At 42.7% G+C, this 18,688-nt stretch overlaps 1 protein-coding gene and 1 non-coding gene across 2 annotated transcripts; both read right to left on the reverse strand.

Annotated features, from left to right (window-relative positions):
• Positions 1 to 7,085: 7,085 nt before the first annotated feature.
• Positions 7,086 to 12,555, reverse strand: LOC116675378 (uncharacterized; the record flags this gene model as incomplete). Its single annotated transcript, XM_032507243.1, is given in 3 exon segments — positions 7,086 to 7,771; positions 7,774 to 8,418; positions 11,808 to 12,555. Coding segments are annotated over 3 exon segments (2,079 nt in total), but the record flags the coding sequence as incomplete, so codon positions are not given.
• A 5,233-nt stretch (positions 12,556 to 17,788) lies between these two features.
• Positions 17,789 to 17,861, reverse strand: trnak-uuu (transfer RNA lysine (anticodon UUU)). Its single transcript has one exon. It is a non-coding gene; the product is annotated as a tRNA-Lys (tRNA).
• Positions 17,862 to 18,688: the final 827 nt, after the last annotated feature.

Raw genomic sequence — 18,688 nt, forward strand, 5'->3', positions numbered from 1 at the left:
TATTGTGTTCATAAGTGCTTCTCTTTGGGGTTGTCTTGGTAGTGAGTTCATCATCAGACATATCTCTGAACAAATGCAGACACAGGCTATTTCACAATTCTTCCCAACACTAGTAAAATGCATTCATCTGGCACCAGAACTAACCAAACCCAAGCATTGACTTGAGTTGTGTATGCAGTAAGTGCTACTTGTTGGGGTAGTTTTACTGACCTCTGAAGTCCAGGATTTCCTCCAAGAAGAAAGTTGTAAAAGGATATTCTTCCTGGTTACTGGTTGAACAATGCTAAAATGTTATTACTATTACCCTAACTTTAGTATTGACTTGACTGTTGAATTCAGTAAGTGCTACTTGTTGGGGCAGTTGAACATGACAATGCTACAGAGTGTAAATGAAGATGGATGTCATTGTCATCACTTTCAGATCATCTCAAATGGAGACACTGATGATTAATGGGTTCATAAGTGCTTCTCTTTGGGGTTGTCTTGGTAGTGAGTTCATCATCAGACACTAACACATGCAGAACAAGTACATTTCACCAGTTGTCCCACCGCTAGCTAAATAAATAAAAGAATGGGGGTTTTGGAATAGATATTCAGCACTAAGTGGTACTTTCTATTGCTGAATGAGCTCTATCTGGAGGAAAAAGGAGTTGCCCCAAAGAAAGTTATTGGACCACTCATAGACTGGTAATGGCATACATTGGGATGATGGTTGTCTATTCATGAAGCCATTCCTTCCTTACAATAGACAACACCACTGAAACTTGATCAAAAAGAAGGTGGAGTTGAGTGGAAATGACTGCATTCAGTATTTAAGATGGCAAATCTGTGTAAGGAACCACTTCCACTGCTTCTATATCACTACACAGAAGATGCCAGAAGAAACATCGGGACTATGGAGAAGATCATGAGCAACAAAGGTTGCTTACTGTAAGACTTTGACTTTGGTCTAACTCGAGTTTTGGCATTGGATTGATTTTAGTTAGTGCTAATCTATGGGGTTGTTTTTCTGACAACTCATTCCCAGTATTTTATCTAAAGACTTAACAGTAACAGCTATTTTACGTTGTATTACTAGTTGGACAATGCTAAAATGTGTTATAATTCATTCTAGATTATGTCTCTGGATAAATGCTTGTTTTGGTAAGTCATTCTTATTACTCTAACGTTAGCATTGACTTGACTGTTGAATTCATTAAGTGCTACTTGTTGGGGCAGTTGAACATGACAATGCTTCAGACTGTAAATGAAGATGGATGTCATTGTAATCACATTCAGATCATCTCAAATGGAGACACCATTGATTAATGGGTTCATAAGTGCTTCTCTTTGGGGTTGTCTTGGTAGTGAGTTCATCACCTGTCATATATCTGAACAAATGCAGAGACAGGCTATTTCACAATACTTCCCAACACTCGTAACATGCATTCATCTGGCACCAGAACTACCCAAACACAAGCACTGACTTGAGTCATGTATGCAGTAAGTGCTACTTGTTGGGGTAGTTTTGCTGACCTCTAAAGTCCAGGATTTCCTCCATAAAGAAATGTTTAAAAGGGATATTCTCCCTGGTTACTGGTTGAACAATGCTGAAATGTTTTCTAAGTCATTCCTATTACTCTAACTTTAGCATTGACTTGACTGTTGAATTCAGTAAGTGCTACTTGTTGGGGCAGTTGAACATGACAATGCTACAGACTAACTGAAGATGGATGTCATTGTAATCATATTCAGATCATCTCAAATGGAGACACTGATGATTGTTGTGTTCATAAGTGCTTCTCTTTGGGGTTGTCTTGGTAGTGAGTTCATCATCAGACATATCACTGAACAAATGCAGAGACAGTCTATTTCACAATTCTTCCCAACACTAGTAAACTTCCTGTCCCTCTGACGGAGAACATGAGCCGTGCAATGTCAACATTCTCGACACCATGATCTGCTCTTACTCTAATAAAAATATACACAAAATTTGTTGCATATTGATAAATGTGGTCCAAGGCCATTGAACTCCTGATCTTTCCAGTTTGTATTAGCATACCACTGACACTACAACCTTTACAACAAGTAACGTCATGAATAACTTTTAAGTTCACTGCAATCTATCATGCAGATTCTTTAAAAATGTATTGCATGTTAAGAAATTACATTTTATTGTGTAATCTCAATATTTTTATAAATTACACATACAATTGTATTGGCAGGAAAATCAAATAATAGAAGATACAATGTAATATGGTGGCCAAAATAAATGCATTCGTCATGATAATGACAAATAGTTCCTTTATTTACCTTAATGGAAATCCAAATGTGTCCACTGATCGCTGGAAGAAGGCAAGGGCTGTTGAGGACAAATTGTTGTTTGCAGCACAAAGGTACATGATCTGCAGAAAATGTAAACAGAATGTACAGTTTTATTTCTCTAACTATAATAGTAAAGGATTTCTCTTTTACATTACACATACCTTTCTTGAAAAGCCATCAATGCCCCCAAAGATTACAATGTTGTATCTGTGTAGACAAAACACAGTACAATAATGCACAGAATTAGTGCAAGTAAGTCTCATTTGCATAGTTCTGAATTTCTCATAACATCTTTCAAACAGAGCAGGTAAAAACCTAAATTTAATTCCACTCTTTGTAACAAATTAAAAGATACACACCGAACAAGTTTGTGGTTGGTGTCGATGTGCATCAGAGATTTTGGAGCAGGAACTGAGTAGGTGCGCCGCACAACACATCCTAGCTGGGTCATCCGGCACAGGATGCCAACAGTATCTATTCGGTGCATGGAGGCCCGCACCCTTTCCCACTGGACTCGGAACCCTCTAGCCTGCAATGCTCCCTTAACCAAGCGATACCCAGCATGAGGCATATCTTTTTTTATGTCAGATATCAATTGGTCTAGCTCTGAGTCAGAACAGGTGCTGTAGAGGGCTCTAACAGAAAAGGCAGACTCTCCCATTCTTCTGTAGATGGTACGGGTGGACACGCCCAATAGGTTGGCAATACATGGCACTGGAAGACCTTGGTTTAGAAGATGTAAGAGGGTATCAGAAGATATATCAAATCTTGGACGTCCAGTTACTCCATGGGTAACCTGAACAGACACAGTAATGGCCTGATTTTGTCTCTCTTGCACAACTAAAGTGTGCAAGACTGCCAATGCATTCACTATGGCCTCGGGGATGTGAACCTGATCAGACACAACACTAAAAAGAACTACTTCTTGGGAACACACAAACTCAAGGTAATCCAGGTTGAGTGGCTGCTGATTGACCACATGTTGAATTCGTGTATGAAGCCTCTCCAACATGCTCTGTACAAGCAATTCCTAAAAAGAAAAACAGATATCTAAATTTTGTATTCTGGTAAATTCAAGTATTTTCTTGTAGGAATTTAAAACATTTATTCATTTTTTTATTTGGGAAACTAAAACTGGTTCAGAATTACTTGTTAAATGACTTTGAGACGGGCAGCAAAAATGAACTGATGAAAATCAACACAGAACAATTTACTTAGGCTGATTCTTCTGTATGATAGGACATGCTTTAAAACCCATGAAACATCAACATCTGTGCTTTAGTTTTCTTGGAGAGAACGTTTTATACAACAGTTATTGATGTGCAACACAAGGTAGATCTGAAAAGTAACAGATTGACCCATGCCTTTAACTGAAACAGAAAAAGTGATGACGTCATTGAGGCGACTCGCTGGCTCACGAGGAGGTCTACTGTTGTAGGCTTCAAGTGCCTACAGGAATCTGTCTATTCTTGTAGGAACTTGAAGCCTACAACAATTTTTTTTGTTAAAAAACAACAACATAAAACACGAAATTATGATCTGTTAACAATGCTTTTATCTGGGTATCCACTCTGGTTCTATCTATTTAAAATACCACAGTAAAGGGAGAAGCTAACCAGAGGGGCTAAAGCAAAAGCTGTTTTAGCAGTGTTCAATTTCAGGCTAGCTTTCATGTTATTTGATTTGAAAAGTAACACGGTCCCTTGCCGTGACATAGCGGTGCCTTTAACTGAAATTGTAAATGCTCTATCATTTATCTAGTCAGATATTCATTTTTCACCGTGAAAGTTTGGAAACTCACCTGTGGGGTGCTCATAGTGGGGTGCTCATGGTGTTAGCTGTGAAATGCCGTCTGTCTTCCTCAGCCAAACCGGGCGTTTCAGTTGTTTTGAGAGCGCCCCCTGCTGTCACAAAGTCTGAACTACTCCTAATGGATCACGTGACTTTTGGCAGAAATTTGCCGCAGAGGGGTGTGGAGTTGTTTCGTACTCGAGGAGAGGCTGTTTTGAGCGAGCAGAGACCGTTTTGTACTCGGGGACAATTTATAAATGATATTTTGAGTGCAACGTTTGGGGACAGTTTGTAAAACAAGTTTTATGCGTGTGTAACGTTTGAAGACAGTTTGCAAAACAACTTTTATTTGTGTGCAACACATTTTTTTATGTACAAACAACTTTTATTTGTGCGCAACACATTTTTTTGTGTACAACCTTTTGGCAGGAATCTAACTCCATAGAGCCGGTTACCTGCAGGATCTGTGCTAGGCTAAGCTAATGCTGGGGGCACCAGACAGAGTTACAGTAGCACAGAGATGAGAAGGGTATGTATGGACTTGTCTAGCTTATTCACCATTGCCCCCAGAGTTAAAGTCCTAATAAGTCAGCATGTTCCTTTAATGTTTTTGTAGGAATAGATGGCCAAACCACAAAGCAACATAGGAAGTTCTGAGACAACCTATGGGTCAAAGTGGATCCTAATTTGAGAAACACCAAACATAAAATACATTTGAACCACCACAATGGTTCAAACCTATAACCAGGGCCTGAAATCAACACCCACCCATGCGCCGAATGAAGGTGAATTTTGCAATTCGCAGGTAAAACTGTCAATCTACAAAGTATTTGTCACTTACTGTCGTTCTTTTCACATTTTAACCAAGTCTGTCATTTCCTAGAATTGAGCTAAAAAAGGTGGGGGCACATCATTGGGGTGAAGAGGCCGGCTCAAACAATCCACCAACAGAAAGACGAGGATCAGTCAAAGAAAAATAAAAGAAGACGTTTTCCACACCAAACGGGACAGTTAGCAACAATGGCGTGGCTGATTTACGACAGCAGTTAATCATAATAACGTGATAACACTTAAATGTGTATTCTTAACAAGTTCCAGAACGATGCTTGTGCATCCTTTGAGGCAAAACATTGGCTGCTAAAACGCCTGTTTGGCCAAAAAAGTTAACTTCAGGCCCTGCTGACAATGTAGTCTTCAGCAAGTTTAAAGAGGCAAAGTTCATGTGAATGCTACAGCCTGGTGTCCTAATGAGCAGAGCTAAAACTGATCCAAACTCATCTCCCTATAGATCAGTGTTTGATGGGCTAAATGATCGTTTACTTTGTTGTGTATATTGGGCATCGTCAGACACAAACAGTCTGGTCCCGGTAGATCTAATCTGCCTCTCTGTTAACAATGACTTACAGCCCATTAGTGGCTCCTAAAGGGGGTGTGCTGATCCCCTCTGGACAGGAAGTTCTTTCACACCTGTATGGGTTAGTTAGGTGATGCCATCTCGACCAACGAGGTGTCTGCAATTAGAGGTGTGAAGACAAACAAGAGTCAGCATGAACCCATCAACAAGTGATGCAATCATTACTGAACAGGACTGTTTTTTCAGTTGATATTGTGTCTATCATGAGTACAATCATGTATTTTATCGAAATTATCTAGATCTTTAATAAGGTTTACTACATATTTGCTGTCATTCAAATCCATGACAAAGCATCTGTGACTGAATCTAGTTTAAAATCTCTATTTTGTAGCATTTTGAACATTTGCAGTAAAATAAAAATGGTGCATTTCTTTGTTTGTATTGACTTCGCACAATCAAACTCTGCGAAGTTAAACTCTCCATGAAATTCACGGAAAAATCTCCCTGACGTGAAATCGTGGCCAGGCCTACCGAAGTTTCCCCAGTGCAGTAGTCATCACATTCAGAGATTCAGGAATATCCTGTTGAAAATTGATGCAGAAAAACTAGTCCACGCATTTGTTACTTCTAAGCTGGATTACTCCAGTTCTTTATTATCAGGTTGCTTAAAAGAGTCCATAAAGATTCTTCAGCTGATCCAGAATGCTGCAGCACGTGTTCTGATAGGAACCAGGAAAAGAGATCACATCTCTCCTGGTTTGGCTTCTCTGCATTGGCTTCCTGTAAAATCCAGAATAGAATTTAAAATCCTTATTTTCAGATATCAAAGCTCTTCATGTTCAAGCACCATCTTATTTTAAAGAGCTCATTGTACCTTATTACCCCACCAGAGCACTGCGCTCCCAGAATGCAGGGTTCCTTGTGGTTCCTAAAGTCTCCAAAAGTAGAATGGGAGCCAGAGTGTTCAGCTATCAAGCTCCTCACCAGGTTCCCGTTTGGGTTCAGGAGGCAGACACCATCTCCACATTTAAGAGTAGGCTTGAGACTTTCCTCTTTGATGAAGCTTATAGGTAGTTCTGGCTCAGTTTTTTCTTGCCTCTTTCGCCTAGTGCTTGCTCTTGGTGGGAATTTTCCGGTTTCTGTAAATAACATCACAGAAGATGGTCTGGACCTGCTCTTTTATGAAAAGCGCAATGAGATAAGTGTTGTTGTGATTTGGCGCTATATAAATAAAATTGAATTGAATTAAATTACCTGAACCTCAACTTATAATAATAATACATTTTATTTATAATGCCCTTTACATTTCACAAGGAAATCTCAAAGGGCTACAATTAATAGGGAGTTAAAAACAGTTTCCAGAATACAATAACAATTTACAAGCAATAATAAAACACCATAAAACTAAAATTAAAACAATAACTATTTAAAAGGCCTTTTGAAATAATAGTGTCTTTAGGCCCTTTTTAAAAATCTCCACCGTTTGTGGGACCCTCAGGGACTCTGGGAGTGCGTTCCAGAGCTGAGGGGCGACTGCCTCGAAGGCCCTGTCTCCCATGGTAGACAGTTTAGTCCTAGGTTGGAGCAGGCGATAGGTGGAGATGGAGGAGTGGAGGTTTCGTGAGGTGGTGTGTGGGGTGAGGAGTTCACTGAGGTAGGTAGGGGCAGTTCCATGAATGCACTGGTGGGTAAGTAGACAGATTTTGTATTGAATTCTTTGTTTAATGGGCAGCCAGTGGAGGGATTTCAGGACCGGGGTGATGTGATCATATTTGCGCCTCCTCGTCAGGACCCGGTCAGCGCAATTTTGAATATGCTGGAGCTTTTGCAGGCTCCTGCCAGGGATCCCGACAAGGAGGGCATTACAGTAGTCCAACCTGGAGGAGACAAAGGCATGGATCAACTTCTCAGCATCTGGTTGGGAGAGGGAGGGACGGAGTTTGGCAATGTTTTTGAGGTGAAGGAAGGAGACCTTACAAAGGTGGCGGATGTGGGTGTCAAATGTAAGATTTGAGTCTAGTCTGACTCCAAGGTTTGTAACAGAGGTAGACAGGGCGATGTGATGACCAAAAATGGATATACTGCTGAGGGAGGAGGACTGGGTTTGGTGTGGGGTACCGATCAGGATGGCTTCGGTTTTGCTGCTATTTAATTGAAGGAAGTTGTCAGACATCCATGCCCTTATCTCCTCCAGGCAAACCTGAAATGCAGACGGCAAAGCTGAGGGGGGTGTGGAGTCCATTTTTATGTATAGTTGAGTATCGTCTGCGTAACAGTGGAATGAAACTTTGTGTTTATGGATGATGTGGCCGAGGGGTAGATGGTGAAAAGGGTTGGAGCGAGGACGGATCCTTGTGGCACTCCACAGCTGACTGTGTGGGGTGATGATTGGGACTGTCCTAGAGCCACATGCTCCGTCCTGCCTGTGAGGTAAGACTGGAACCAACTTAGTGTAGTCCCAGAAAGTCCTACCACAGACTGGAGACGGTGGAGCAAGATGTTGTGATCCACGGTGTCAAAAGCGGCCGACAAGTCCAGTAGGAGGAGGAGAGATGGTGAGCCTTGGTCAGCAGTCATATGTAGGTCATTCATGACGCGTACCAGGGCTGTCTCAGTGCTGTGTGCTGCTCGAAAACCGGACTGAAATTTATGGATATGAAGGTGATTGTGGAGTTGGGCTACAACAACTTTTTCCAGGATTTTAGACAAAAACGGCAGGTTTGAAATGGGTCTGTAGTGGGCCAGGATGTCAGGGTCGAGTGACAGCTTTTTCAGATGGGGGCGGATGACTGCAGTTTTGAGAGCTGGAGGAACCTGACCGGATTTGAGCGACTGATTGAGGATTTCTGTGATCAGTGGACTGATGGCTGTAATATTGGATTTTAATAATGATGTGGGGAGAGGGTCCAATGAGCATGTGGAGGTTCTCATACACTTCATGATCGTCTCCACTTCTGTCTGTGAAGTCCCTGAGAAAACAGAAAATATGTTGAGCGGGTTTGTGAGACTAATTTTGGAGGAGGGTGAAACAGTGGCAGAGAGGTTGGACCGGATTGAAGCCACCTTGTTGGTGAAAAAGTCCATGAACCTATTGCACTGGCCTATACTGGTGTCAGCAGGTCCACAAGTAGGTGCTTTGAGAAGAGAGGTTATTGATGCAAACAACTGTTTAGAATTTCCAGTGCAGTTTGAGATTTTTTGTGAAAGATATTGAGACCTGGCTGTGGTGAGTAATTTGGAGTATGATTTTTGGTGTTTACGGTAGGCCTGTTTATGTACATGTAAACCACTGGAGATGAATTTCCGTTCCAGGGCACGCCCAGTTGTTTTCAGCCTACGGAGCTCTGTTGTGTACCAAGGAGCTGACCTGGAAAAAGAAACTGTTTTAGTTTTGATTGGTGCATGTAACTCAAGGATATTGTAAAGACTGGAATTATAGTAGTCAACAGAGCCATTAACTGATGGGAACTGTGTGACTAGTGGAATTTGCTGTATGTCTTGGTCAGAGATGGGAAGTAACGAAGTACAAGTACTTCGTTACTGTACTCAAGTAGATTTTTCTGATATTTTTACTTTACTTTACTATTTATTTTTGTGGCAACTTTTTACTTCTACTCCTTACATTTTAACACAAATATCGGTACTTTCTACTCCTTACATTTTAAAAATTGGCTCGTTACTTTCGTTTTGTACAAGAGGTTATGTCGGAAAATAGCGCGGACACGCGCCACACACCGCGAGCGGGTGCGCGCGCTACACGGAGAAAAAAGTGAGAGAAATGAAAAGGGGACAAGCTGTCCAGAGGATAACCAGCTGAGATTGTGTGTGAGAGTCTTTGAGAACTGTAAGTCGTATAACTCATGTTGTCAGTTCACTTAAGCCTGTTGTTGGTCTATAGTTCTTCACATTTGAAGTAAGTGAGCTAGTGGTTCTGGTGTGTTCTTCACCTGTTAGCTAGTGGTTCTGGTGTGTTCTTCACCTGTTAGCTAGTGGTTCTGGTGTGGTCTTCACCTGTTTGCTAGTGGTTCTGGTGTGTTCTTCACCTGTTAGCTAGTGGTTCTGGTGTGTTCTTCACCTGTTAGCTAGTGGTTCTGGTGTGGTCTTCACCTGTTAGCTTGTGGTTCTGGTGTGTTCTTCACCTGTTAGCTAGTGGTTCTGGTGTGTTCTTCACCTGTTAGCTAGTGGTTCTGGTGTGGTCTTCACCTGTTAGCTAGTGGTTCTGGTGTGTTCTTCACCTGTTAGCTAGTGGTTCTGGTATGTTCTTCACCTGTTAGCTAGTGGTTCTGGTGTGGTCTTCACCTGTTAGCTTGTGGTTCTGGTGTGTTCTTCACCTGTTAGCTAGTGGTTCTGGTGTGTTCTTCACCTGTTAGCTAGTGGTTCTGGTGTGTTCTTCACCTGTTAGCTAGTGGTTCTGGTGTGGTCTTCACCTGTTAGCTAGTGGTTCTGGTGTGGTCTTCACCTGTTAGCTAGTGGTTCTGGTGTGTTCTTCACCTGTTAGCTAGTGGTTCTGGTGTGTTCTTCACCTGTTAGCTAGTGGTTCTGGTGTGGTCTTCACCTGTTAGCTAGTGGTTCTGGTGTGGTCTTCACCTGTTAGCTGGGTTGCACGTTGATATTAATCAACAGTTTCACCAGCTTTATTCGCATGAGTTGTTTTTTTTGACCGAACTTCAGATAATGTAATTCAATTGACAAGTGAATGGAAACTTAGCTAGACAGAAGTTGTATCCGTCTGTTTTAACAGACACACCTGGGGTGAAGTTGGAAACCAGAATCAGCTTTAATCCAATCCTCATCTAGTCCTCAACTTTCACATAATTTCACTGGAGTTATCCTTATTATTGTTTACGTCATCAATACCATATTCAATCTAAATGGATGGGAATATATCTACTGTACGTTGCATTTGACGCACGACTAAGACAACTCAACAGATTCGGCATTCTGCATTAATTCACAGCAAATCATTGAGGCTTGATGGTGTTAACGTTAGCACATAGTAGTATGGATGGTGTTAACGTTAGCACATAGTAGTATGAGGGCGACATGATTGAAAATGAAGAAAACACCAAGACATTCCCATCATCCTCCGCCTTATCTGAGAGACATGTTTGAGACAGTAGGCATCAAGAAGGACTCCTGGCCAATGTGCTGGGGAACTTCTTCATTAATGTCTGTTTAGTCATTCATATTTTAATCCTTTATTTTATTTCCAGAAGCCATATTTGAGCACACACCTACATGTAGATTCATTTTTATGTTAGGGGGAAAGATTAAAAATAGAAACTGGATCTGTGAATTCTCACAGAATCACAACTGAATTCATATCTTGCCAATAAGTCAGAATTTTATTAACCTGGAGTCCCAGTCTCTGTCATACTAATCATATATGTGATGTTTTAGGCCTATTGGCAGACATCCATTTAAAATGTAGTCACTGCCATATAAAGACGTGTCCTCCATGTCCACTGAAGTTCCTCAGCGTCTCTCTAGTAACATTTGTGTGCTCCAGGTAGCTTTCGCAAGGCTACTTTTACTTTTATACTTTAAGTAAATTTCCAAGCCTGTACTTTGTTACTTTTACTTGAGTAAAGAAGTTTAATCAGTACTTCCACTTTTACCGGAGTATTTTTTAACACAAGTATCTGTACTTCTACTTAAGTACGGAAAGTGAGTACTTTTGCCATCTCTGGTCTTGGTTAAAGAGGATGGTGTCTATTACTTTTAAATTTCTGAACTGGATTTGACGTTTTGTTTTATAGTATGGACTTGCTAGGGGCATTTTCAGGGAAATCACTTTATGGTCAGACACGCCCAAGTCATAGACTCTCATGTTGGTGATGGGGGCATTGTCTGTTATTACTAGATCCAGAGTGTGGCCTTTAGTATGTGTGGGTACTGTGACATGTTGTGTGAGATGTAAGCAGTCCAGGAGTTCAAGAAACTCTACAGCGGGACGGTTTGTGGGGGAGTCAACATGGAGGTTGAAATCTCCCATAATGAGTATATTATGTAGATGGTAGATGAGGAGAATTGTTATTACTTCTTTATGAGATCTGTATTTGAATGAAAGACACTCCAATGTGGTCAGCTCTGGCAGTGGGAGGGGGGTGGTAGTTTGGTCTTTGCGATGAATGACAGCAAGACCTCCACCCCGGCCGTGGTTCTGGCCTTCTCCAGGTATGTGTATCCTGGGGGCAGGCTTCATTTAGTGCCAGATATGACTCTGGTTTGTGCCAGGTTTCAGTGAGGCACATCATATCTATTTGTTTTTCAAGAATATGTTCAGATATTAAGCTGGTTTTGTTTGACAGTGACTGGGTATTGAGAAGGTCTATTTTTATTTCTGAGATGGTCTTACATTTGGGAAGAGTGCGGAGAAAGCGGAAGTCCACTCCGCGTTTTCCATGTCTCCAGTGTTGCCCGTTCTGACGCAGGCCTTTAACGGTCCTTGTGTTGGTCATGTTCTGATGACGTAGTTGCCAATGACGTGTTTGGTGAGCGCCGCGGGGATGCAACAGGTGAGGGTGAGGTCCAGGTGGAAACAGAGACGGGCAGATGGAGTCTCCGGGACTGTCGAAAATGGACGGTCTGCTTGCGGGTTGGGGTCGATGGCGGCGGGGCCCGCTTTCCACTACGCGGATGTGGTGAGATGTCCCGGGATGTCGTTGCAGCGGGGCTGGCCCACGCGGTCTGTCCCAGGTAGAGGCGCCACTCCCGGGCTCCAATTGCTCCAACCTGTTGTCCACCTCGTCTGTCCTGGACTCCGGTGACACCACGTCGCTCACAGGAGGGACACAAGGACGGAGGTGAGATTGTTGTAATGCTGCGTAAAATGAACAAGGTGAGAGTACCTGTAAGTTGTCGATGGTGCTCCTGTTGTTAGCGGTGGTGTTGACATGGTTCTCATCTGTTGGGCAGTTCAGCGGGCCTGGACCTTGGTGGATGTCCCCGGATAGCAGGAGGCAGATTGCGATGATAAATGCGAGGGTTTGTTGTGGTTTAAGCGTGGTTTTGGTATGTGTTGAGGGACGGCCGAAATGGAGCGGATGAATGAACGTGGCAGCCAGGGCGTTTTTTCCAAATCCAAAATGCTTGTTTGCTTGCATTATCATTAGCATGTGTGATGATGACAATTTCACATAATAAAATTATGATCTGTCAGTGTTTGACCGGTGTCCGAATAGACAAAATGACTCATGAGTAGCACATGTATGAAGAGAGCTGAGACTACCCCTGCTGTACCTGGTGCGGCCATCTTCCTAGCCTCATAGTTGATGTTTTACATTCTTGGATCCGTCTTAGGTTCCTGCTGTCTGCCTACGTTCCTGGATCCTGAGGTAGGTGATCATATCGTCACTGAAAACATATCTTTGATAGCAGGATCATTCTCAATCCTTTTGTAAAACCTTTGTCTTTCTTGGAGTATATCCACTATAATACATTCTTAAAAAATGTCATATCTTTTGCTATGGTTGGGCCTCGTATCCAAACTACTCTGGCAGATGATACTAGTGTCGATGTAACCTTGGGAAATAATTAGCAGCTGGTAGACAGATCTCCCCATCGGGAAATAAAACCCCAGTCTTCCGTGTGAGAGGCGGAGGCGACCATCCAAAGTTTCAGTAGTATTGTGGTTTTTTGTGTTGGAACAAGTTGCACTGTTTGAAATAAGCTTTTGAGATACAAGAACGTCTTCACTTGGGACAGCAATTGACTCCCAACCCGATGGGAGAAATCCTGAGCTTTGAGATTTGGAGGGGCTGACTTTGATTACGAATGCTTGACACTGGACTTCAATCTGCCCCAGTGGGCGCTGTAGATCACTGTTTGATGAAGCCCACTGAACAACATAATCTGGAAAGAGCAGAAAAGGAATTATAAGGTGCCCAGACTTGACACTCTCCCACCTTCTGCTGCGCCTTGTGAGGTGCTGTTCATGTCCAGTAGATATGCTTTTTCCATCGCTTGACGATATTCCCATTAAGGCTGAATCCCATTTCTCCATCTTTCCCCTACCCCTTGGCCCTTACCCCTACCCCTTGGCCCTTGAAACCAAGGGGTAAGTGGTAGGGGTGAAAACATACCCCTATGAAATGGGACACCACTTGGTGACATCACCATGCAGTATTGATCACAAACCTCCAAGATGCCGTCTCTGTCTGTTGATTGTGTGGGTTTGGACAACAGTGTCATATGGATTTAAATATTTATATATTTTAGGTTCACTTTGGTAGTGCAGAGGCAGATGTTCCTATCTGTGTAGTACTTAGGTCTGTTTGCAATACATATGTGTATACACATGTATCATGTATACATACATATACACCCTGTATACATGGTGTATACATACATATACACCATGTATACATGGTGTGTGTATATCTGTTTCAGTTATCACCGTTTTGAATGTCATTGATGTTCACAAAAACATTTTGTTGACAAAAATCTGTCTTTATTGGTGATACATTGAACATAACCGGCAAAAACGTAACATAAAATGATGTTACAGAACCATTGTCAACTATTAGAACCATAACTAACATGTCGCACACATAAAAAGGCTTCAAATGTGTAAAACTAAAAAATACAAACAAGACCACAAATAAACAAATTAACTACAGCTGTTCTGACATTCCAGACCAGTCTGATGCATGTTGGCCAGTAACCCCCCCCCCCCCTCACATATCATCAGTGTCCCATATCAAAGCCAACAACAATATACAAGTGCATGAACAATGAACAGGAATTAATTACAAATGATTACAATAATACAGTACCAATGCAATAATGAATGGGTACAACATGAACACAGGATTTAGGAAACGTCTGCGTTTTCAGCCCCAAAGTGGACCAGCTGCTGTGTCCTCCTGTGTCCTCCTGTGTGATACAGGGAGGTATATGTGAAGCACGTAGCGATGTATCGTAGACCGTTAATATTAATATATACACCGGCCACTTTATTAGGTACACCTGTCCAACTGCTCGTTAACACTTAATTTCTAAGCAGCCAATCACATGGCGGCAACTCAGTGCATTTAGGCATGTAGACATGGTCAAGAGAATCTCCTGCAGTTCAAACCGAGCATCAGTATGGGGAAGAAAGGTGATTTGAGTGACTTTGAACGTGGCATGATTGTTGGTGCCAGAAGGGCTGGTCTGAGTATTTCAGAAACTGCTAATCTACTGGGATTTTCACGCACAACCATCTCTAGGGTTTACAGAGAATGGTCCGAAAAAGAAAAAACATCCAGTGAGCGGCAGTTCTGTGGGTGGAAATGCCTTGTTGATGCCAGAGGTCAGAGGAGAATGGCCAGACTGGTTCGAGCTGATAGAAGGGCAACAGTGACTCAAATAACCACCTGTTACAACCAAGGTGGGCAGAAGAGCATCTCTGAACGCACAGTACGTCCAACTTTGAGGCAGATGGGCTACAGCAGCAGAAGACCACATCGGGTGCCACTCCTTTCAGCTAACAGGAAACTGAGACTACAATTTGCACAAGCTCATCGAAATTGGACAATAGAAGATTGGAAAAACGTTGCCTGGTCTGATGAGTCTCGATTTCTGCTGCGACAGTCGGATGGTAGAGTCAGAATTTGGCGTCTACAACATGAAAGCATGGATCCATCCTGCCTTGTATCAACGGTCCAGGCTGGTGGTGGTGGTGTCATGGTGTGGGGAATATTTTCTTGGCACTCTTTGGGCCCCTTGGTACCAATTGAGCATCGTTGCAACGCCACAGCCTACCTGAGTATTGTTGCTGACCATGTCCATCCCTTTATGACCATAATGTACCCAACTTCTGATGGCTACTTTCAGCAGGATAATGCGCCATGTCATAAAGCTGGAATCATCACAGACTGGTTTCTTGAACATGACAATGAGTTCGCTGTACTCAAATGGCCTCCACAGTCACCAGATCTCAATCCAATAGAGCATCTTTGGGATGTGGTGGAACGGGAGATTCGCATCATGGATGTGCAGCCGACAAATCTGCGGCAACTGTGTGATGCCATCATGTCAACATGGACCAAACTCCCTGAGGAATGCTTCCAGCACCTTGTTGAATCTATGCCACCAAGAACTGAGGCAGTTCTGAAGGCAAAAGGGGGTCCAACCCGTTACTAGCATGGGGTACCTAATAAAGTGGCCGGTGAGTGTATATAGCTATACAATCTATGCGATGTATACAGTCCATTCAAGGCAGAAATATGTGGGACTGTTCAACGTTAGCGTTAGCGATTAGCGTTAGCATTGCAAGCTAGCGATTTTTAAAAAGTTTCAGTTAGGAACATGGTTGCAAGTACACATGTACGGGACTGCATAGACCACAAAACAAGACTGTCGTAACTTTTTAATCAATTATTTAAGCCTAAAGTACTTACATTCATGTGTCTCTCTGGTCGACGGGCAGCCATTGATGCCTGTGTGTTTTCTAGTGAGGTCGCGTCCACACTAGGTTTCAAGGGCTATACAGCACTTGGTCTATCCCCTACCCCTAGCTCGTAATACGTATTGGACCAGCACTAGGTCCCGCGTGAACGCGCAAAAGCTAGGGGAAGGGGTAAGGGGTAGGGGTAAGGGGAAGGAATGGGATTCAGCCTTAGACTTACCAGCAACATTGTTATGATACAAACCGGCTTGAAAAACAGTCACAATTCTTTTTAAAGACTTGTGCATGGAACACATGATATGATAGTGTCTGAATTTGTCCATACAGGCATGTCAAATGGACAACTCATCTAGCAGAATGTGCAACTCTACGCCTGAACAGGGACTTGAACCCTGGACCCCTCAGATTAAAAGTCTGATGCTCTACCGACTGAGCTACCCAGGCTTCTAAAACAGAGGACTGTGGGAAAAAAATCTCCTGAACTACAAATTAAAGTGCAAGTAAATGAAGACCAAAAAGCTGTTGCCATGATCACGGTCTTCTGGACAGCAGGAGGGTAGACCACGATTTGCACAATGCCTGAGAACACCAAATGTTATTGCACAAACTGGTTGAAAATTGGCTAAATTGGCCAAAACGGTTAAAAAGCTCAAAGTCACAACTCATCATGGCCACTTGCAGATTTTGAACATCCTGCAAACCTGCATGACAGATAACAATAGCGAGCACTTCATACATATCCCAGAATCAAGCTGTTGCCTTACCAGGGACTTGAGCTGTGGTTTTCTTTTTCGCTCAAAACGTTGACAGCCTAATGCAATTTTATGGCTACAGACAAATAAACTTTACTGCTAGTGGGTACAATAAAACAACTCTCCCTCTGGTTCCGCTTCTATACTCTTAGTGTCCTCATGCGGAAGCACTATACGTAGTTTGATCAAAAGCCCTCGTGAGAGGAAAAATCCACCAGATGACTTGCCATCCAAGCAGGGAGATCAGCACAGAGATTTGGGTGCTAACAAGATGGATGTAGGTTGGCCATTGTTCATTTAGACGTACCACCAACATTGAGCTACCCATGCTTCAAAAACAGAGGTCTGTGGAAAAAACACAATAAAGCTGTCGCCTTACCAAAGACTTCAGCTGTGGTATTCTTTTTCACTCAAAACATTGATAACCTAATTCAAACAACACAGCTTCAGACAAGTAAACTTTATTGCTGGTGGGTGCAAAAAAACAACTCTCCCTCTGGTTCCGCTTCTATACTCTTAGTGTTACGGTTAGTAAGACCCAGAACCATAGAGATACAAAAGGCACGTTTAATGAGTGCGGAGGGGTTCAAACACCGGTGTAGACAGGTGGCTGGTCGGCGTGAGGGAGGAAGGCAGCTCGGAGGGACAACGGATGGATCTAAGGAGAGGCAGAGTTAGTACTAGAATACACCAACAAACAACAACACAGGCGCAAATGACTAGGAGCCCAGTTACCTCAATAGTGCATGTAATAATCTGGCGTTGAAGGGGCGGTCAGCCCGGGTTCATGTATTGCAGTGGGTGATGAGTGATGAGGAACAGCTGAGTGGATGACGGAACGTAGATGGAAAGCCACGCCTCTAGATCCCCTGGAACGCCCTCACGGCAAGACAGACAAGACACACAGAAGAAAGAGAAAACACGACACAGGTTGGGGAATGCACCAGACCACAACACTTAGCCCTCGTGACAAGAAAAATGCAGCAGATGACCTTCTATCCAAGCAGGGAGATGAATACAGAGATTTGGGTGCTAGCAAGATGGACGTAGGTTGCCTATTGTACATTTAGACTTACCAGCAACATTGTCATGAGGCAAACCTGCTTGAAAAACAGCCACAATTCTTTTTAAAGACTAATGGATGGAACACAAACGATATGGCAGTATCTGAGGTGTTCAAGAACATCAACTCTACACCTGAACAGGGACTTGAACCCTGGACCCTCAGATTAAAAGTCTGATGCTCTACCGACTGAGCTACCCAGGCTCCTAAAACTGCTGGCTGTGGAAAAAATAATCTCCTGAACTACAGATTGAAGTTTATGTAAATGAAGACCATTAAGCTGTTGCCATGATCACGGTCTTCTGGACAGCAAGAGGGTAGACCATGATTTGCACAATGCCTGAGAACACCAAATGTTATTGCACAAACTGGTTGAAAATTGGCTAAATTGACCAAAACGGTAAAAAAGCTCAAAGTCCCAACTCATCATGGCCACTAGCAGACTGTGAACATCCTGCAAACCTGCATGACAGATGACGTTAGCGAGCACTTCATACATATCACACAATCAAGCTGTTGCCTTACCAGGGACTTGAGCTGTGGTATTCTTTTTCGCTGAAAACGTTGATAACCTATTGCAATTTGTGGACAAATAAACTTTATTGCTGGTGAGTATAATAAAACAACTCTCCCTCTTGATCCGCTTCCTCTTGACGGGAAAAATCCACCAGATGACTTGCCATCCAAGCAGGGAGATCAGCGCAGAGATTTGGGTGCTAACAAGATGGATGTAGATTGGCCATTGTTCATTTAGAGATAGCACCCGCATTGTTATGATGCAAACCTGCATGAAAAACCGCCACAATTCTTTTTAAAGACTTGTGCATGTTACTTACATGAGACAACAGTGTCTGAAAGTGTTCAGAATTGCCAAAGTGTACAACTCATCCAGGTCATCCAGAACTCTGCCAATTTTGTTCAATTTGGCCTTAATTATTTCTGGACATCTGTTCTTTTTAAACAGTCAAAAAGCAGGCCGGTTAGCTCAGATTGTTTGAGTGTGGTGCTAAAAATGCTAAGCACCGGCAGAC

This window comes from Etheostoma spectabile, unplaced genomic scaffold (genome assembly GCF_008692095.1).
Source record: "Etheostoma spectabile isolate EspeVRDwgs_2016 unplaced genomic scaffold, UIUC_Espe_1.0 scaffold00001853, whole genome shotgun sequence".
In the NCBI taxonomy this organism is placed as follows: Eukaryota; Metazoa; Chordata; class Actinopteri; order Perciformes; family Percidae; genus Etheostoma; species Etheostoma spectabile.